The 17,818-nt window shown below is 32.3% G+C and overlaps 2 protein-coding genes across 2 annotated transcripts; both read left to right on the top strand.

The window, feature by feature from the left end:
• The first annotated feature begins 5,571 nt into the window (after positions 1 to 5,571).
• On the top strand, positions 5,572 to 7,112 carry LOC127082424 (kinesin-like protein KIN-12B). The gene is made up of 7 exons (XM_051022663.1): positions 5,572 to 5,859; positions 5,942 to 6,079; positions 6,167 to 6,250; positions 6,533 to 6,658; positions 6,745 to 6,804; positions 6,889 to 6,942; positions 7,029 to 7,112. The coding sequence occupies exons 1-7, from the start codon at positions 5,572 to 5,574 to the stop codon at positions 7,110 to 7,112; spliced, it is 834 nt and encodes a 277-aa protein (XP_050878620.1).
• Positions 7,113 to 14,937: 7,825 nt separating this feature from the next.
• On the top strand, positions 14,938 to 17,556 carry LOC127087082 (SNF1-related protein kinase regulatory subunit beta-3). The gene is made up of 4 exons (XM_051027934.1): positions 14,938 to 15,089; positions 15,184 to 15,272; positions 16,761 to 16,842; positions 17,004 to 17,556. Exons 3-4 carry the CDS (start codon positions 16,780 to 16,782, stop codon positions 17,328 to 17,330), a joined length of 390 nt encoding a protein of 129 aa, XP_050883891.1. The 5' UTR covers positions 14,938 to 15,089; positions 15,184 to 15,272; positions 16,761 to 16,779; the 3' UTR covers positions 17,331 to 17,556.
• Positions 17,557 to 17,818: the final 262 nt, after the last annotated feature.

Here is a 17,818-nt window from a genome sequence, read left to right on the forward strand (position 1 = left end):
CTCAATGGATCCAATGGAGCACGAGACTTTGAATTAAATCGGACCCCGATCAAAGGAAATGAATGGAAGTATGAATGTACTAATGAATCACTAGAACAAGACCTATGGAGTCAAGAATCAACTGGATAATACGAATGATTAGCACTATGAAACCATAATCCTCTAGTGAACTCCATGAATGACATGATGCATATTGTAATGACCAAACAATCCCTCCCATGCTAGGATTTTACAATCATTAAACCAAACCAACAACTTCAAGTACATCTGATCAAGGTCTTAAGCTCACATCAAGTAGTGAGGCTCACAACCCTTATGAACCAACAAGCTAGGGTTTTGATTAATCATCAATCCAACAGTCTATCAATCAAGGCATTTGAACAATAACCATCCCCAATTAGGGTTTCAGATCAAGCACAAAGCTCCACCAATAATATCTCAAACCGTGGGCCCACAATTGGGATTTAGAAGCCCAGTTCATGCACAGAGGCCGAGCAACAAAATCCCTCAAGACCAAGAATTATGGTTGCAACCCACATGACGAGCAATACCAAAATCTTCAATCCAAACCTGCTTTGGTAACCAAAAACCTTGAATCTATGGTGTTTGTTAGCCAATGTTAACCATGAATGAATGATGAACATGAATGACACATGAATGAGGTTAGATGGGTCACAGGTTACAGGTTAGATGAAAAGTAAAAATGGAGGAAAAATTTTGGGGTACTACAGAGTGTTATTAGGTTTATCTCTTAAGGGGAACCCAAGTTGGCGACGGGTTAATGTTGGGTTGTAGTTGATTCCTCCTTGCATACCAATGAGATGCACGTTAGAGAACTCACCACAACTATCAATAATGTCCATACTACCCAATGCTGAATCAACCAAACAATATCATCATTAATGAGACACATAAGTCTCTAGGACCATCGTAGACATTGTCGGGTCTCCATGAAAGTAGGCGTCAGGGGCAAGTGTGAAATAAACCACTTGTACAAAAGAGGAACACATCACACAATAGTCTCACCACCTTTAGAATTCATCAAATGTAAAGTGAAATACATGTCACCCAACAGAGTCAGAATAAGATTCCCAATAAAGAAAATTCTAATGGCGTTAACATCAACAAAATCGTCAATAAAGGGAACAAAACCAAGCCATATATGAGCAACACCGATATAGCCTCAAAATCATCCATGCTACCGGCTTGAGCAAAAATAGTAGCTTTACCAATGAGAAATTCAGAAGTCAACCCAAGAATTCCTCCTTTCTTCACCAAATGAGCATCAATCTCAGATTTCTTCAGATGAAGAGCTTCAGCTACGACATTAGATATAGGGATCTCCTCCCATCCACTAAAAGGTACCTTGTTAGATACGGGTATACCCAAGAGATGGGCATACTCCTCCAACGTGGGCACAAGCTGATAGTCGGGAAAAGTGAAGCACCGATAAAGAGGGTCATAGAACTGAACCCAAACACTCAGAAGTCCTTCAACCACTTCAGTAGATAACACATACAAGATTTTCCCATGACGTTGCTTGAAGTCCAGGGGATCTAATACAAAGGATGACAACTTCCTTAGCTCTTTCAAATCAGGACATCTGAAACTGTACTTCTTAGTATTCCTTCGTCCATAATCCATGGTCTGAAAATATTCACAAACAAAACCTTAGTTCCTTGAAATTTATTTTTTGTGATGAATGTCCTGATGTGCATGTATGCTTGAATGCAACAATCACACACAAGGCAAACACAAACAAATGTCAAGGGATGGATCAAGTCATCATGATCAATCATCGATTTTGGTGGATAATGGTTTTCACCTTATCAACACCCAAAGGGTTTGTTGTGAGTCACGAGCATGGAGTCGGGTTAAGAACCATCCCAAAGGAGTTTACTAAGGGTAAAAACCTGTATCTCATGTTCTAAAAAATTTCCTAGAATCTTAATCCCATCTATCGGATACTACATATTAGGATGACTGACTCATCAACCCATATTATTCTCAAGAGAAAATAGTCTGAGTGTAGTATCACGTAACAACTGTTATTAAGTCTACACTTGAACAGTCTCTGCACTACATCCTAAATAGGCCAAGTTGGGTTAAATGTTCTATAGTCCTCAGCTTCTCGGACCCCTGATTTAGAGAAAGTAATGTCTATCCATGACTTACTCGTGTGACATCAGTAACTCCAAAGAGGTCTCCACTGAGTGGGGGATCTCATGCCAACTCTTTCAGGACAACTCCTTCAAAGTCAACATGATTATACCACCCTCTTATCTTATATTGCAGTCAAGTTCGGTTTAAAACTTATCTCACCATACATAGATCACCAAGCACAACAGACAGAGTATCACACAATAATATAAAAAACAAACAATCAAATATACAAACATATACACACAAAAAGTAGGCTAAACCCACTGAGGACTACTCCTCAGCAGAGTCGCCACTTAATTTATGTAGCGGTAAATTCATGACCATCAAGCTATGGGTAAACTTGACGTCAATAAAACCAGAGCCACCACCACGCTTTTATTGATTCCAAAGGAAAAGGGAAAACGTACGAACAAAACTCAAAGATAAGAAGTTTTAAAATCAAAACTAATAAAATGTCAGAGATTACATGTAAGGGGGTTGGTTACGCAAATGGAAGGTATTAACACCCAAAGTGTCATAGTTACTCCTAGGGAGCCCTTTTTGTGTGCAAGTGATTTGGTCAAAATGATGTTTGATAAAATATATAGTGGGGGGTGAAAAAAGAATTCATTTATTAGATTTTTGTGTTTGGCCTTCGGTCTTGTGCCTACGTACCAACATAAAAATGAGGGATCAAAATCTTGTAGTTCGTGGTAAAAATTACAACGAAGTTGGTGAATTGATTTTAACAAAAATTTAATAAGAAGGCACAAAAGGCAAAAATTTTGAATGGGGTTGTTATTATTAAAATAAAGTCAATATGGTTAAGTTCATTTACAAATTTGATTAAGAAAAGATTTTAAAATTCATTGGCATAAGGCCAAAGTTTTTAATCATTAAAACATGTCTAAATTAGAAAACACAAGCAAATAAAGTTTTTTGAAAAGAGGGAGAGATTTTGAAATTTAAGAAAGTGGGAGGAGATTAAGAGACTATCCTATACAAAATTAAAAGTTGAGAGTTGAAAAGATTTGACCAATGGGATGCAATCCAAGAGACAAGAATGTCATATAGAAACCCATTTTCCTTTGGACTTTTAGCAAGAAAGCAACAAGCATAAGAAATATCCAAGCAATCAAATGAAGGCCATGGTATCAAATAAAGATAGTCAGAATATCCAAGAAAGCAACTCCAATAGCTAGCAGTCTTCAACTTCTTCCAATGCATCAAATGAAATATTCCTTGATCAACTCAAAACAATCATCAGACATCAACAACAATAATAGTATAACAAGTAAGCACAAAGTCAAAGTGACAGATGAGTCAAAGTCAAACAAGGTCTTGCATAAGATGAAAGGTACATGCAAGGATAACTTAGTCTCAGATAGTGGCATTGACCAAGTCCTCAAAGCATAGGGAAGTTTCCTATCCTAAGTCCAAAAGTTCAGATCAAGTCCCAACAATCCACCAACATATTTTTTAGAGTTTTTGTTGTTATCATGTGTTTTAAGGTCTTAAGACCACAAACAGAAAGCAAAACAAGCAAATAAACAATATATATACAATCACAGGATATGGCTTAAGTGAGTAAAGTGTAAAGAACTGGAATATAAACAAGTTGCATGAAATGTAAATGACAAATGAATGATAAATGAACTGAAATTTAAATTGCATAAAGTAAATGACTTGAAAAATAAAGCAATATGAATAAAAAGTTAGTCAAATGTTAGTTAGATGTTAGTGATGAGTTTTAATTTTGTTAAGTCATTCTTTGGAGAACACTCTTCCACTCATTCATAAGTATGAATCCTTGAACCAAGACATCATCCATGAGACGGGCTCCAACTTGAATAATTCAACAAGTATGCCACGAGCTCTCATGAAAGGAAAAAAGGTCAAGTCTTCACACAATGCCATGAAGAACGGGAGACTTACAATCTCACTTACTAGAATGATATGCCTTCTTGATCAAATTCAGCTCTATGTTAAGCAGTCGTAATTGGACTTATATAGAAGTCACAACTATCTGAGGTCGGGCAATAAAAATATAGGTGTTAATGCATGTTAGAGATTTGGTACAAAGAACCAAACTCCTAAAATATACCACACACTAAAAGAAATGGGGGAAGGACCTATCTCAATATGGCTCATATTGACTCATCTGACACAAGGTCATTGGTGAATCAACTAGTCATTAGTGTAAGGCCCCAATTTTGACCCTAAGATCCCTCATGTTATCTCCTCATATGCATTGGCTTTGGGATCACACCTTGGAATCCTCCTTACCCCTCATTCATTGGGTTTGCATTGGGAGAGATCAACAAACACATTTGATTGTACCATACTTTATTTTTCTTTATCTACTAACCAAAATATCAAAAGAATGTCGATGTATAGCTTTGTTTCTTTTGTAGGTAGTGTGTATATCCACCAATGCCTCATCAAGCTCATAACTAGGGTTTGAGACCTTCAGTGCAAGAAGATTAATCAAGAGATGATTCACAATGTCTCTAATCACCATATACAGATCACCATGTTCTTCATTTATCATTTGGATCAACAAATCATCAAGAGTTTGAAGCATGTTGGCCTTGGAAACCCTAATTCATCTAGGTATCTTATGTGACTTCTTCAGCAAGTTCCTTCAACAATTGGTCCAATATATCAAGGTATCACTTCACATCATCTTATGCATATATGATCCTCCATGAGTCCAAAAGATCAAGAGAACTTCAAGTTTGCAAGTTGTTTCAAAGAAGTTGACTAGAGAAAGTCAACTAGTCAAGATTGGGGTTCCCTGGACCCCATCTCCTACAATTTTTGTCATATGGAAATGATTCAGAGAGCAACGTTACTCCTTATGACATTCCAAATAACTTTCATGTTGAGGTCAAGAGCTAGTTTTGCTTGGAAAGTCATTATTTATGGTGAAAGATCATATGTCACTTTGTCTGTGCCCTAGTTAGGAGGTCAACTTCCAAGGACCATAACTTGCTCTATTTTTATGATATGAAGGTCATCCAAGTTTCATGATTAATTTCAATATTTCCTATCCAACTTTGATTCTTTCATAAACTTAAAATTCTACTTTCAAGGGCATGTGCCAAGAGGAAACGTTATAGGTCATTTTGGGCCATTACCATTGAATAAGAAATTTTCCTCAACTTCTAAAATGCATAACTCACTACGCCAAAAAGGTTTTTTAACAGCGCATCTTAGACAGCGCTTTTAAAAGAAAGCGCTGTCTAAGGTTAAAATAAAAATAAAACACGGAAAATGTTCTAAAAAAATAATGAAAGCGCTTTTAAATATAGACCTTAGTCAGCGCTTTTGAGAAAGCGCTGTTTAAAGTCTTTCAATTAAAAAAAAATTAAAACCAAAAGCGCTGTCTAAGGTGGGGGTTTAGAAAGCGCTTTTGGAAAGCACTTCATGCTTCCAAGAAACCCAATAGCGAGGGACACAGCAGAGCTTCCATCTTCATCAAGCCCTAGCAGCTCCGCCAAAACCAGACCCTCTTCTCGCAAACACAAACCCTCCAAAGAAAACGATCCTCCTTCAGATCACAACATCATCGTCCCTTACTCCCCCTCCCATGTCAAATCCAAGAGTCCGTTACCACCAAGACCTCCTTCTTCCAACCCTCTCAAACGCAAACTTGCTCTCGACACCATCGCCGCCGAAAATTCACTCCCGGCAACTACCGATTCCGGCGTTAAGGTTTTTCTCATCCATTTAGGGTTTTTAGATCTTGTTAATTTATTATCCGGTTTCTTATTTTGTATATGTATGTGTTGTGTAGGTTATTGTGAGGATGAGGCCGTTGCGGAAGGATAAGGACGAAGGATATCCTATAGTTCAGAAGATTTCTGGTGATTCGTTATCAATTAATGGTCGTACTTTCACCTTTGATTCTGTTGCTGATGTTGAAGCTACTCAGGTATGGTTTCTATTTTTGTTTCTGCTCAAACTGTTTTTGAGTTACTTCATTTCTACTGTGGTTGAATTTTCTGATCCTGTTTTTCAGCTTGACATTTTTGAGCATGTTGGGGTTCCTTTGGTGGAGAATTGTTTGGCTGGTTTCAATAGTTCTGTCTTTGCTTATGGACAGGTTTCCTTTTTCTCACTATTAACATTTACTTGCTTAATTTGCTTCATTTCTCATAGTGTTGTTCTTGTTAGGTATTAACATTTGGTATTTTGGTTGCTTATTTTGCTGCATTTCTCATAGTGTTGTTCCTGCTAGATATTAACATTTAGTTGCTTATTTTGCTGCATTTCTCATAGTGCTGTTTCTGTTAGATATTAACATTTAGTTGCTTATTTTGCTGCATTTCTCATAATGTGTTCCTGTTAGATTTGATGTTTTATGTATTCTATTTGAAATTGTTAGACGGGGAGTGGGAAAACGTATACTATGTGGGGTCCTGCCAATTCTTTGGCTGAAGAAAATGTAGCAAAAGAGCAACAAGGACTTACACCCCGTGTTTTTGAGAGACTGTTTGCGCGCATAAAGGAAGTAAGAGTTCAGTTCTATTCCTAATTAAATTATTTGAAGACCTCTTGAAGTGTTTTGGGTTGTTTACAGTTTTATTTACTGCACAGGAGCAAACAAAGCATTCTGATCAACAGCTCAATTATCAGTGCAACTGCTCTTTTCTTGAGGTTGGTTGTTTATCTATTTCTTTCAATGTTCCTGATCTTAACTTTGTCATTTTAGTCTGCATAATAACACAATGTTTTTGCCAGATATACAATGAACAGGTCACAGATCTGTTGGATCCGAGTCAAAGGAACCTTCAGGTAGAACCTAAGCATTAAAGGTTTTATTTATTGTTTATCATGTTTCACTGCTTTATACCGGAACTGATTTGTTATCCTTTATTCAGATTAGAGAAGATGTCAAATCAGGTGTGTATGTTGAGAATCTTATAGAGAATCAAGTGTCTACAATGGAGGATGTTACTCAGTAAGAAGTACACGGAAACATACGATTGTGATCGAGTTGAAGAGATTGTAGACGCACATGGTTGCTTTGATTATAAGTTATATCTGATAATGCATGATTTCTTTATTTTTTGTTTTCAATTGCTTTGATTATAAGTTATATCTGATAATGCATGATTTCGTTATATTTTTGTTTTCAATTGCTTTGATTATAAGTTATATCTGATAATGCATGATTTCTTTATTTTTTTGTTTTCAATTGCTTTGATTATAAGTTATATTTGATGTTGAGGTTTATGCGAGATACTCTTGCTTTGGGCCGATTAAAGATTCCCACCGATGTATGTATTTCTAACTTATGAGTTATTTTTATATTTACACATATCTCATATAATTAAATAGTTGGAATTAATTCAAAATATGTTATATTATTATGTAGTACTTTGATGAATTCAAGTGTGCATTTTATACAAAGGATCAAGTGGACGAAATCAAAGAGGAGTGGTGTCAATTCATGATAAAGCTCAATGTTTGTTCATAAATTTGTGTAATTAATGTGTACATTTGTAGTATATGTTATGACTTGTAAATGTGTACATAAATTTGTATATATTTTGATACATTTAAGGCAAAATTGGTTTGAATTGGTATATATATATATTTGTTAGCCAAAATTGGTAGAAAAAAGGCCAAAATGGCATATATAAAATGTGATAATTGTCTGTCAAAATCTGGTTGAAAACAGGTAGAAATTCTGGTTTATAAACCTGGAAAAAATGTGGTTTAAAACAAAAGCTTCAGAAATTTTCGTATACCTTAGACAGCGCTTTTGTAAAAAGCGCTGTCTAAGGGGGGGATTAGAAAGCGCTTTAGGCAAAAGCGCTGTCTAAGGGGGGGGGGGGCTTAGACAGCGCTTTTTGGAAAGCGTTGTCTAAGGTATACCTAAAAAATTTAAAATAAGAGGGTCTTATAAAGCGCTTTTGGCCAAAGCGCTGTCTAGGGGGGGGGGGGGCTTAGACAGCACTTTTAAGATTTAAAAAAGCGCTGTCTAAACCTTTAGCAGCGGAGGTTTAGACAGCGCTTTAAAGCGCTGTCTAAGGCTAAAAAAAGCGCTGTCTAAGGTCTTGTTTGTTGTAGTGACTCCTTCATGTCAAATATAAATGTAGCGGTAAATTCATGATCATCAAGTTATGAATAAGCTAGACATCAAATAACAAGAGTCGCCACCGCGCTTTTATTGTTTTCAAGGGAAAAGGGAAAAAAGTACGAACAAAACTCAAAAGTAAGAAGTTTTCAAATCAAAACTAATAAAATGTCAGAGATTACAGGTAAGGGGGTTGGTTACACAAAGGGAAGGTGTTAGCACCCAAAGTGTCCTAGGTACTCTTAGAGAGCCCTTTTTGTGTGCATATGTATTTAGTACAAAAATGATGTTTACAAACAAATAGAATGAGGGGATGAGAAAAGAATTCATTAATTATATTTTTGCGTTTGACAAAACCTTCAGACTTGTGCCTACGTACCAACATAAAAATGAGGGATCAAAACCTCGTAGTTTGTGATACAAATTTCAAAGTGGATGCATTGCTTTTAACAAAAATTAAGTTTGAAAGACACAAAGGCCTAAAATGGTTTGAATGAGTTAGTTCTTTTTGGCTTTTTTGAAAGTTTAAGTCAAGTATAGTTAAGTTTATTTACAAGTTTGATTTAAGAAAAGAAGTTTGAAAATGCAATGGCATAAGGCCAAAGTTTCTATCTTTTTGCAAAGTGGTCAAAGTTTAGAACAAAATAAGTTCAATCAAAGAAGATTTTTCAAAAGGGAGGGAGAGATTTTGAATTTAAAGAAACGGAGAGAAGATGAAGAGACTAATCCTATGCACAAAAATTAAAAGTTAAGAGTTGAAAAGATCTGACCAAATGGGTAGCAATCCAATGATGTAGTGGTTGATGTGTTAGTCCAGCGTGTATTTGTGACATAGGGGTCACATATTAAATTCCTATTAGACCCTATTTTGCTCCTTTTTCCCTTGTTTTTCCTCCTTTTACTCTTTTTTTTCTCTTTTTTTTCTTTTTTTTTTCTTTTTTTTTTATCCTTTTCTTTTATTTATTATATCAATATTGAGAACACAAAAATATTTTATTTATTTATTTTCTTTTCTATATTTTTATATTTAAAAATAATATTTATTTTGTTATTTTAATTTTTAATTTTATATTAAAAATCCAAAAAAAAAACTGTATTATTTATTCCTTTTTTATTTTCATTTAAGCATATCAAACTCTTTTTATAAGACTAAAAAACACAAATCTCATTCAAAAAATTTGCCACTTGACTTTTTCACTTTAAACCCTTTCTCAAAAGAGATCAGACATGAATCATCTTTATAATTGAAATATAAATCTCATACCCCATAGTAATGATTGAAATTGATGTTGATTCTTTTTCATATGAAGGAGTTAGTGACATACTTATAAACTCTATATCCAAGTTGGAGCTCTTCCTTCATAATGATGCAAATATTCATATTCTCATATTTGTGGTGGTTTAGATGAGTATTCTCCTTAAGATAACAACTTGTCTCTTCTTCTAAAATTAACTAAACAAACACTTTTGTTATTTGTACCCCAAACTATGGGATTTCAATCCTTCATTGGTACATAGGCACAAGACTTTATGTCTAAAATATAAGAAGATGCAAATATCCATCTTCTCATATTTGTGGTGGTTTAGATGAGTATTCTACTTAAGATAACAACTTGTCTCTTCTTCTAAAATTAAATAAACAAATCCTTTTGTTATTTGTACCCCAAACTACGGGATTTGGATCCTTCATTGGTACATAGGCACAAGACTTTATGTCTAAAATATGAGAAGATGCAAATATTCATCTTCTCATATTTATGGTGGTTTAGATGAGTATTCTCCTTAAGATAACAACTTGTCTCTTCTTCTAAAATTAACTAAACAAACCCTTTTGTTATTTGTACCCCGAACTACGAGATTTCGATCCTTCATTGGTACATAGGCACAAGACTTTATGTCTTTTCAAATCAAAAAGCAATAAAACACACTTCTCTTCTCATCTCCCAAATCTTTAGCAAACAACAATAACCAAATATAAATATCTCAAGAGGTTCATATAGGATACTATAGATGATTAGGGTGTTAGTACTTTTCCTTTTCATAACAAACCCCTGAACCTTCAATCTCTTTATTGCACTATTTTGCATTGCATATTTATGGGTTATTTGATCTTTTCCCCTTCCCTTGGATACATTAAAGTTCGGTGGTGACATCTTGTTTTGCGAGTCAAGTTAACCTAATAGCTTGGTCTCTGATTCTCACCGCAACAAAACTAAACACTTATTATTAAACGTAAATATGCCTTGGAAGGTGTACCATCATTTAAGTGTGAATGTGGTAGTAGCTCAGGAATTATTATCGTCATTTTTCGTAGTTTGATGTAGGAAAAAGGGCGGGAAAATGGATGTGACACGAAGAAGATGTTGTTCGAAGAAGAAAGTTAAAAGAATATCACATATGAAAGTTGTTTGTCCGCTACAACACATCTATTTATACCGATCTCAATAAAATAAGATGAAGTTAAAAAATGAGTAAGAAGGCTTAGAAAAACTTAAAGTTTGAGTCTGTTTCGTAAGATAAAAAAAAGAACTTTTAGCTTGTGATTTTTTTAATTAGCTTTTAGTTTTTTTTACAAAAGCTATTTGAAGTAGCTTTTGAGTTTGTAGCTTTTAACTTTGTGACTTTTTCTTCCATTTATATCCTTGTTATTTTAATAAAAACCAATTCTTACTCTTCAATGTAATATAAGTTTATAGAGATTTTGAAGAATTCTCTGGTAAATTTTTAGTGTTTTTTTTATAATTTATTAGACACTCTTTTTCATGTATTAAATATAAATCATATAATTAATTTGAAAATAGTGTTGATAATTCTCAAGTTAGTGAAATATCATAGGTGAATCAATGAAATCAATAAAGACGAAGAAAATTCAGAATATCTTTACAATTTTATTGTAAAATATTAAATGATAAACTTATTTTTTTTTTATTATTATAGATTAATATAGTTGAGTTCAAAATTACATTGTTATTATTTCATGTATGTCGTTAAATTTCATTATAAAATTTTAAAAAAATGAGTTAACGAAATCGAAAAATTGCAGTTATTAGGATTACTTTTATTTTTATGTTCTCATAAATGGCTTTATGAAATACCCCTACTTCATGTTTCATGTACAATATGTTGGTTATTTTATTTGTTGAATTTTGTTGTAAATATATCCATACTAAATAGCAAATCTCATAAAATTTATATACAAATTTAATATATTTTAATGCGATATATTAAAACTATTTTTTTCATGTTTTTGTTAATATATTTATTTTTATCGAATAAAAATTAATTTAATAATATAATATAACAAGGTAATAAAACCACCAATTTCTCAATTAAGAACGTTCTTTTAGGCCATTTTGTAATTATCAACTAATGTAACAGTTAATTTATCAAACAATTAAATTAACTTATTAGCTACCTAGGGATGTAATCGGTTCGGTTTGGGTTGATTTTTGGTTTAAAAATTATCTGAACCGATGATATCTCCATTGGTTTTGTTCAGTTTTCAGCGTTTTTTAAAAATGGAACCAAATCAAACTAACCGGTTTGATTTGGTTTGATTTAGTTTGGTTTATCGGTTTACAATATTTTTTATATATATTATATTCGTCGTCTATTATTAGTTATCATGTTTTTGGTATATTTTATGTTATTATTTTTTTAAATAATACATTTCATATTATATATTTCATGCTCTAATTTTCAAACAACTTACCAATTGTTCTTAATTCATACGAAACATTGATATAATTTTCATTGCATCATGAAATAAGTTCACTATGGAATACAAAAAATTGACATTTGGTATGAGAAGGTTGAGATGGGCATTTGAAAGCTTAACAAATAAAACACAACAATAAACACAAAAGGTATCAATACACATAAATTAACATGTTTCACACATCAAACATATATCAAAACTATTTTGTAATAAGACGAAGAAAATTCATTGAAAAAAAAAACATAAAAAGTAAAAAAAATGAAAACTAACGAATGAAAATTGAACACGAATAAGACAACCATTACCTATAAGAATGACGGTGGCCAAAGAAATAATGGTGACAGGCAGTCAAAGTAGCAATTTGGTGAGACTACGTTTTTATAGCTTATGATTTCTATTTTTTATGTTTGGAGATTGGTTATTTTATTTGTTGAATTTTGTTGTCAATATATCGATACTAAATAGCAAACCTCATAAAATTTATATACAAATCTAATATATTTTAATGCGATGTATTAAAACTATTTTTGCATGTTTTTGTTAATATATTTATTTTATCGAATAAAAATTAATTTAATAATATAATATAACAAGATAATAAAACCACCAATTTCTCAATTAAGAACGTTCTTTTAGGCCATTTTGTAATTATCAACTAATGTAACAGTTAATTTATCAAACAATTAAATTAACTTATTAGCTACCTAGGGATGTAATCGGTTCGGTTTGGATCGATTTTTGGTTTAAAAATTATCTGAACCGATGATATCTCCATTGGTTTTGTTCAGTTTTCAGCGTTTTTTAAAAATGGAACCAAATCAAACTAACCGGTTTGATTTGGTTTGATTTAGTTTGGTTTATCGGTTTACAATATTTTTTATATATATTATATTCGTCGTCTATTATTAGTTATCATGTTTTTTGGTATATTTTATGTTATTATTTTTTTAAATAATACATTTCATATTATATATTTCATGCTCTAATTTTCAAACAACTTACCAATTGTTCTTAATTCATACGAAACATTGATATAATTTTCATTGCATCATGAAATAAGTTCACTATGGAATACAAAAAATTGACATTTGACATGAGAAGGTTTAGACGGGCATTTGAAAGCTTAACAAATAAAACACAACAATAAACACAAAAGGTATCAATACACATAAATTAACATGTTTCACACATCAAACATACATCAAAACTATTTTGTAATAAGACGAAGAAAATTCATTGAAAAAAAAACATAAAAAGTAAAAAAAATGAAAACTAACGAATGAAAATTGAACACGAATAAGGCAACCATTACCTATAAGAATGACGGTGGCGAAAGAAATAATGGTGACAGACAGTCAAAGTAGCAATTTCTTATGATTTCTATTTTTTATGTTTGGAGATTGATTATTTTATTTGTTGAATTTTGTTGTCAATATATCGATACTAAATAGCAAATCTCATAAAATTTATATACAAATTTAATATATTTTAATGCGATGTATTAAAACTATTTTTGCATGTTTTTGTTAATATATTTATTTTATCGAATAAAAATTAATTTAATAATATAATATAACATGATAATAAAACCACCAATTTCTCAATTAAGAACGTTCTTTTAGGCCATTTTGTAATTATCAACTAATGTAACAGTTAATTTATCAAACAATTAAATTAACTTATTAGCTACTTAGGGATGTAATCGGTTCGGTTTGGGTCGATTTTTGGTTTAAAAATTATCTGAACCGATGATATCTCCATTGGTTTTGTTCAGTTTTCAGCGTTTTTTAAAAATGGAACCAAATCAAACTAACCGGTTTGATTTGGTTTGATTTAGTTTGGTTTATCGGTTTACAATATTTTTTATATATATTATATTCGTCGTGTATTATTTGCTATCATGTTTTTTGGTATATTTTATGTTATTATTTTTTTAAATAATACATTTCATATTATATATTTCATACTCTAATTTTCAAACAACTTACCAATTGTTCTTAATTCATACGAAACATTGATATAATTTTCATTGCATCATGCAATAAGTTCACTAAGGAATACAAAAAATTGACATTTGGCATGAGAAGGTTGAGACGGGCATTTGAAAGCTTAACAAATAAAACACAACAATAAACACAAAAGGTATCAATACACATAAACTAACATGTTTCACACATCAAATATACATCAAAACTATTTTGTAATAAGACAAAGAAAATTCATTGAAAAAAAATATAAAAAGTAAAAAAAATGAAAACTAACGAATGAAAATTGAACACGAATAAGGCAATCATTACCTATAAGAATGACGGTGGCGAAAGAAATAATGGTGACAGACAGTCAAAGTAGCAATTTGGTGAGACTACGTTTTGGTTTTGCCTTACCTATTTTGTTCAAAAAAAAAGGAAATGTCAACAAAGATGGAAAAGTGTTGGGCTGATACAAAAATAGGGCTTAATAATGAGCTAAATAAAATATTAAATAGATATTTATAGTCATCGGTTTGGTTCATCGATTTAGCCGTTCTTAAGAACTAAAACCGAGAACCGAACCAAACCATTTCGATTTTTATTAGATTGGTTTGGTTTTTGAACCAAATAAAAAACAATCGATTTTTTTTTTCGATTTGATTTAGTTAGGATTGTCAATTTAATTAATTTTTTCTAATCCGCTTATATCCCTGCAACTATCAACCATAAACTATCATATACACAAACTATCTGTTATCGATTATCAACTATCAATTAAACTATCATACACAAACTATCTGTTATCGATTATCAACTAACAATTATCAACTATCAATTAATTTTATCAAATAGACGTTGAAAAATAGATTTAGGATTAGGGTTTGCTGAGTGTATCCGATTTATACAAAGGGATAAGATATAAAAAAGTTTGTGTAAAGGTATTTGTAATAAAAAAATAATTTTTTAATAAAAATAAGGAATTAATTTAATTTATTTATAATTTTGAGAGATTATTTCTAGAAGTAGGATGAAAACGGAGAAAAGTGCTTGTAAGTTGTAACAGATTTGACAAAGTTTTTAAAGCAACACAAAGGGCACGAGAAAAAACCCCGTACTTTTTGCGTGCTGTGCTTGTCTTCTTCTTCTTCACACAAAACTACACACTCTTAGGGTTCGTTTTTTTCCGAAACTACTATATAACTCGTTTCGTTTCTTCAAAATCATTGCCTACTTCTTCTCAATCATCACTTTTTTTTCATTGGCAGCTGAATGCGCTCGAGTTTACTTCGCCAATCACTTCACCTTCTGTGCTTTGCTTTCGTTACTATCGAAATCTCAAACGAGTTAACACTAGGTAAATTTTTGTTTTTTTTGCTTTTAATCTGTTAAAATTTGTGTTTTTATGTTATTGCATTCGGTTCATACCTATTCCCCCAAATTCAGTGTAATAGGGTTTTCAATTTGTTTATTTAGTTCTGTTTATGCTTTTGTTTTTTTAGGTTTTTGTTATATGGGCGTTGTTGTTGATTTTTTTTCTTCTGTATGATGATGTATTGAGTGTGTAATCTATGCCTTGGATTTGTGTTTCTGCATGCAATTAAGTAATTATCTATGGTAAATTGTTCTAGGAGGAAAGAAAGTGTATAGTGGTATTATGACATGCATTATGAAGATTTGAATATAGATTTTTAGCTTGATTTTGTGGTGGTAGCATTTAGCTGTTTGACTGTGTTGAGAGTCTTTCGTCGAACAATATATGGTCCTAACATGTGCTTATAAGTGGGGGCAGTCTCACCTTACATGCCGGTTTTGTATGGTTGAGTTAGGCCAAACTACACATTCTTAAACAGAATGAAGTTTCACGGTTTTGTATGGATGGTTCTAGGTACCACTGGCTGGGTAAATGTTGTTGTTTAATCTTATTGTAGGTTTGATTTTGTGTTGTTTGAAAATTGAATCTTTTGGTGGGTCTTTGTTGTTTGACGACTATAAAATAGTGTAATCAGTTTGACAGTGTGTTGGAAGTAGAGTAGTCCATAATGTAGTCTCACCGAAATTGATTTGAAGTATAATCTGATTAACTACAAGACTTTTAGGTTCATGGCATTGGCTGTTTATTGATCCATATGTGTTTGTTTTCCTTCACGATTTTCTTCGTGATATGTTGGTTACCGGTCGTACAAGAAATGGTGTTAAGATTCTTAGTATAGGTTGTGTCACATCACGCACTGTTGTTTCTTCTGAATCTGTATTCCTGTATTTGTTGTGATCGCGAATCTTATCAAGATTCTTGAGATTTCTCCTGTTTTAATGTGAGATCTTCATTCTCTTTGTATCTGTTTGGTAATTTGATTCAAAACTTGCAAGTTATTTATATCTCCAATTGCTCAGATTTGTAATACCAATGACATATGTTGAAGTTTTGGAGTTTAGTTAATTATACTATGTTATTACCATATTAGCATTCTATACAACTTGTTAAAAATATTGAAATTTGTTGTGGGCCTTATTTTGTGACATGCTAACTTGTGATTTGTTTTCTACAGTGAAGGATATGTTATCCTCTGTTGAGATGTAGTAATCAGGGCTTTAGTTATGGCTTACTTGAACTTTCTCTTTTCATGTATTAGGTTCTTAAAATGGTGGCAGTTGTGTGAAGAATTATGAATCTCTTGTTTTCTATTTTAAAATTTGAGTGCTGCCTGTAAATATCCTTTGAACATTCAACCACCAAAGTCCTGAAGCAGTACTCTTTAGATTAATCAATTGGAGCATATCCATTGTATTCTAGATATTTCTGTATTATTTAATGCTTATGCTTAATTGAAGTATTTTTCTTCAGGTTTCTTGGAATCTAAGTGATGAATTCACAGTTTGTGGTTGACTTGAATAGCAAGATGAATAATCCATATGCTGCAAACCCTGTAAGTAATTCATCTATCATTTAATTACATCTCATATTGTTGAGTAATATGTCTAGCGCAAGTGGTTGGCGTGCAGGGTCTTTTGAGTATTTTCAATTTCGGCGGCACCGAGTTTGATTCTTAATTCAAGTAATATATCTAAATTGACAATCTACATGCAGGGTGAAGCAACTGTCATGGGATTTGAAATTTTGAAGACATCTGATTCCGGATACAATAACGTATACACTTTGACTGAAGATGAGTCACGAGATCCACCCGAGGCTCCTCCACAATTGCAACAAACCTTGCTCAGCTACCCTACTAATGTCGGTAGTCCTAGTTCTCTTCCGTTGCCCCAGAGCGCAATTCTTAATCATCTTTATATTGAGAATAGAGAGCCTCAAAGATCTGTGGTGGCTTTGGGATTCACTCATCGCTTTCGCGCCAAATATGTTACCGCCGTGCTCTACAAGCCAGTTCAAAGAAGGGGAACCACAAGCATTTGATGTGCATATAGTACCTTCTCTAGAAACCAGTTGAAAGAGGAACCCAGAACATTTGATGTGCATATTATGTGGAGTTTATATCTGTTGGTTTGTGATGATTGATTGTGTTGACATGATATTTAAATTAGCAGGAAGTGATATTTATTGGACTTCAAAATGTCTTTTTTGACAACTTAGAAGCATATTTATCCTTTTTAAAATGTTATTAGCATTTTGAACTTTTTAATTATGTTGTTGCTTTTAATTTTAATCTGCTTTTGCTTATGCTTCAGTAAAAAAAAACGAATTAAGTGTCAATCATGGAAGAAGATAAGCTAGAGGAAGTTTACTCAATGTGCATGCCATAAGAAGATTACTTTTCATTAATTTAACACTTCCGTCCGGATTATATTAGCAATTTTTGACAAAATAATGAACTACACTTTTTCAATCAGTTAATAAGTCTTCTTTAAGTAAGTATAAGAAACGAAAATTGGTAAAATATTTAA

This window comes from Lathyrus oleraceus, chromosome 5 (assembly GCF_024323335.1).
Source record: "Lathyrus oleraceus cultivar Zhongwan6 chromosome 5, CAAS_Psat_ZW6_1.0, whole genome shotgun sequence".
Classification (NCBI taxonomy): Eukaryota; Viridiplantae; Streptophyta; class Magnoliopsida; order Fabales; family Fabaceae; genus Lathyrus; species Lathyrus oleraceus.

What these genes read in the sequence shown, in the direction of transcription:
- LOC127087082 (XM_051027934.1), top strand. Translation starts at nt 16,780, where the DNA reads ATGAATTCACAGTTTGTGGTTGACTTGAATAGCAAGATGAATAATCCA. An exon ending in ATCCATATGCTGCAAACCCT is followed by an intron (nt 16,843 to 17,003) that starts GTAAGTAATTCA and finishes ATCTACATGCAG; the next exon opens with GGTGAAGCAACTGTCATGGG.
- LOC127082424 (XM_051022663.1), top strand. Translation starts at nt 5,572, where the DNA reads ATGCTTCCAAGAAACCCAATAGCGAGGGACACAGCAGAGCTTCCATCT. An exon ending in GCAACTGCTCTTTTCTTGAG is followed by an intron (nt 6,805 to 6,888) that starts GTTGGTTGTTTA and finishes TGTTTTTGCCAG; the next exon opens with ATATACAATGAACAGGTCAC. An exon ending in CGAGTCAAAGGAACCTTCAG is followed by an intron (nt 6,943 to 7,028) that starts GTAGAACCTAAG and finishes TCCTTTATTCAG; the next exon opens with ATTAGAGAAGATGTCAAATC.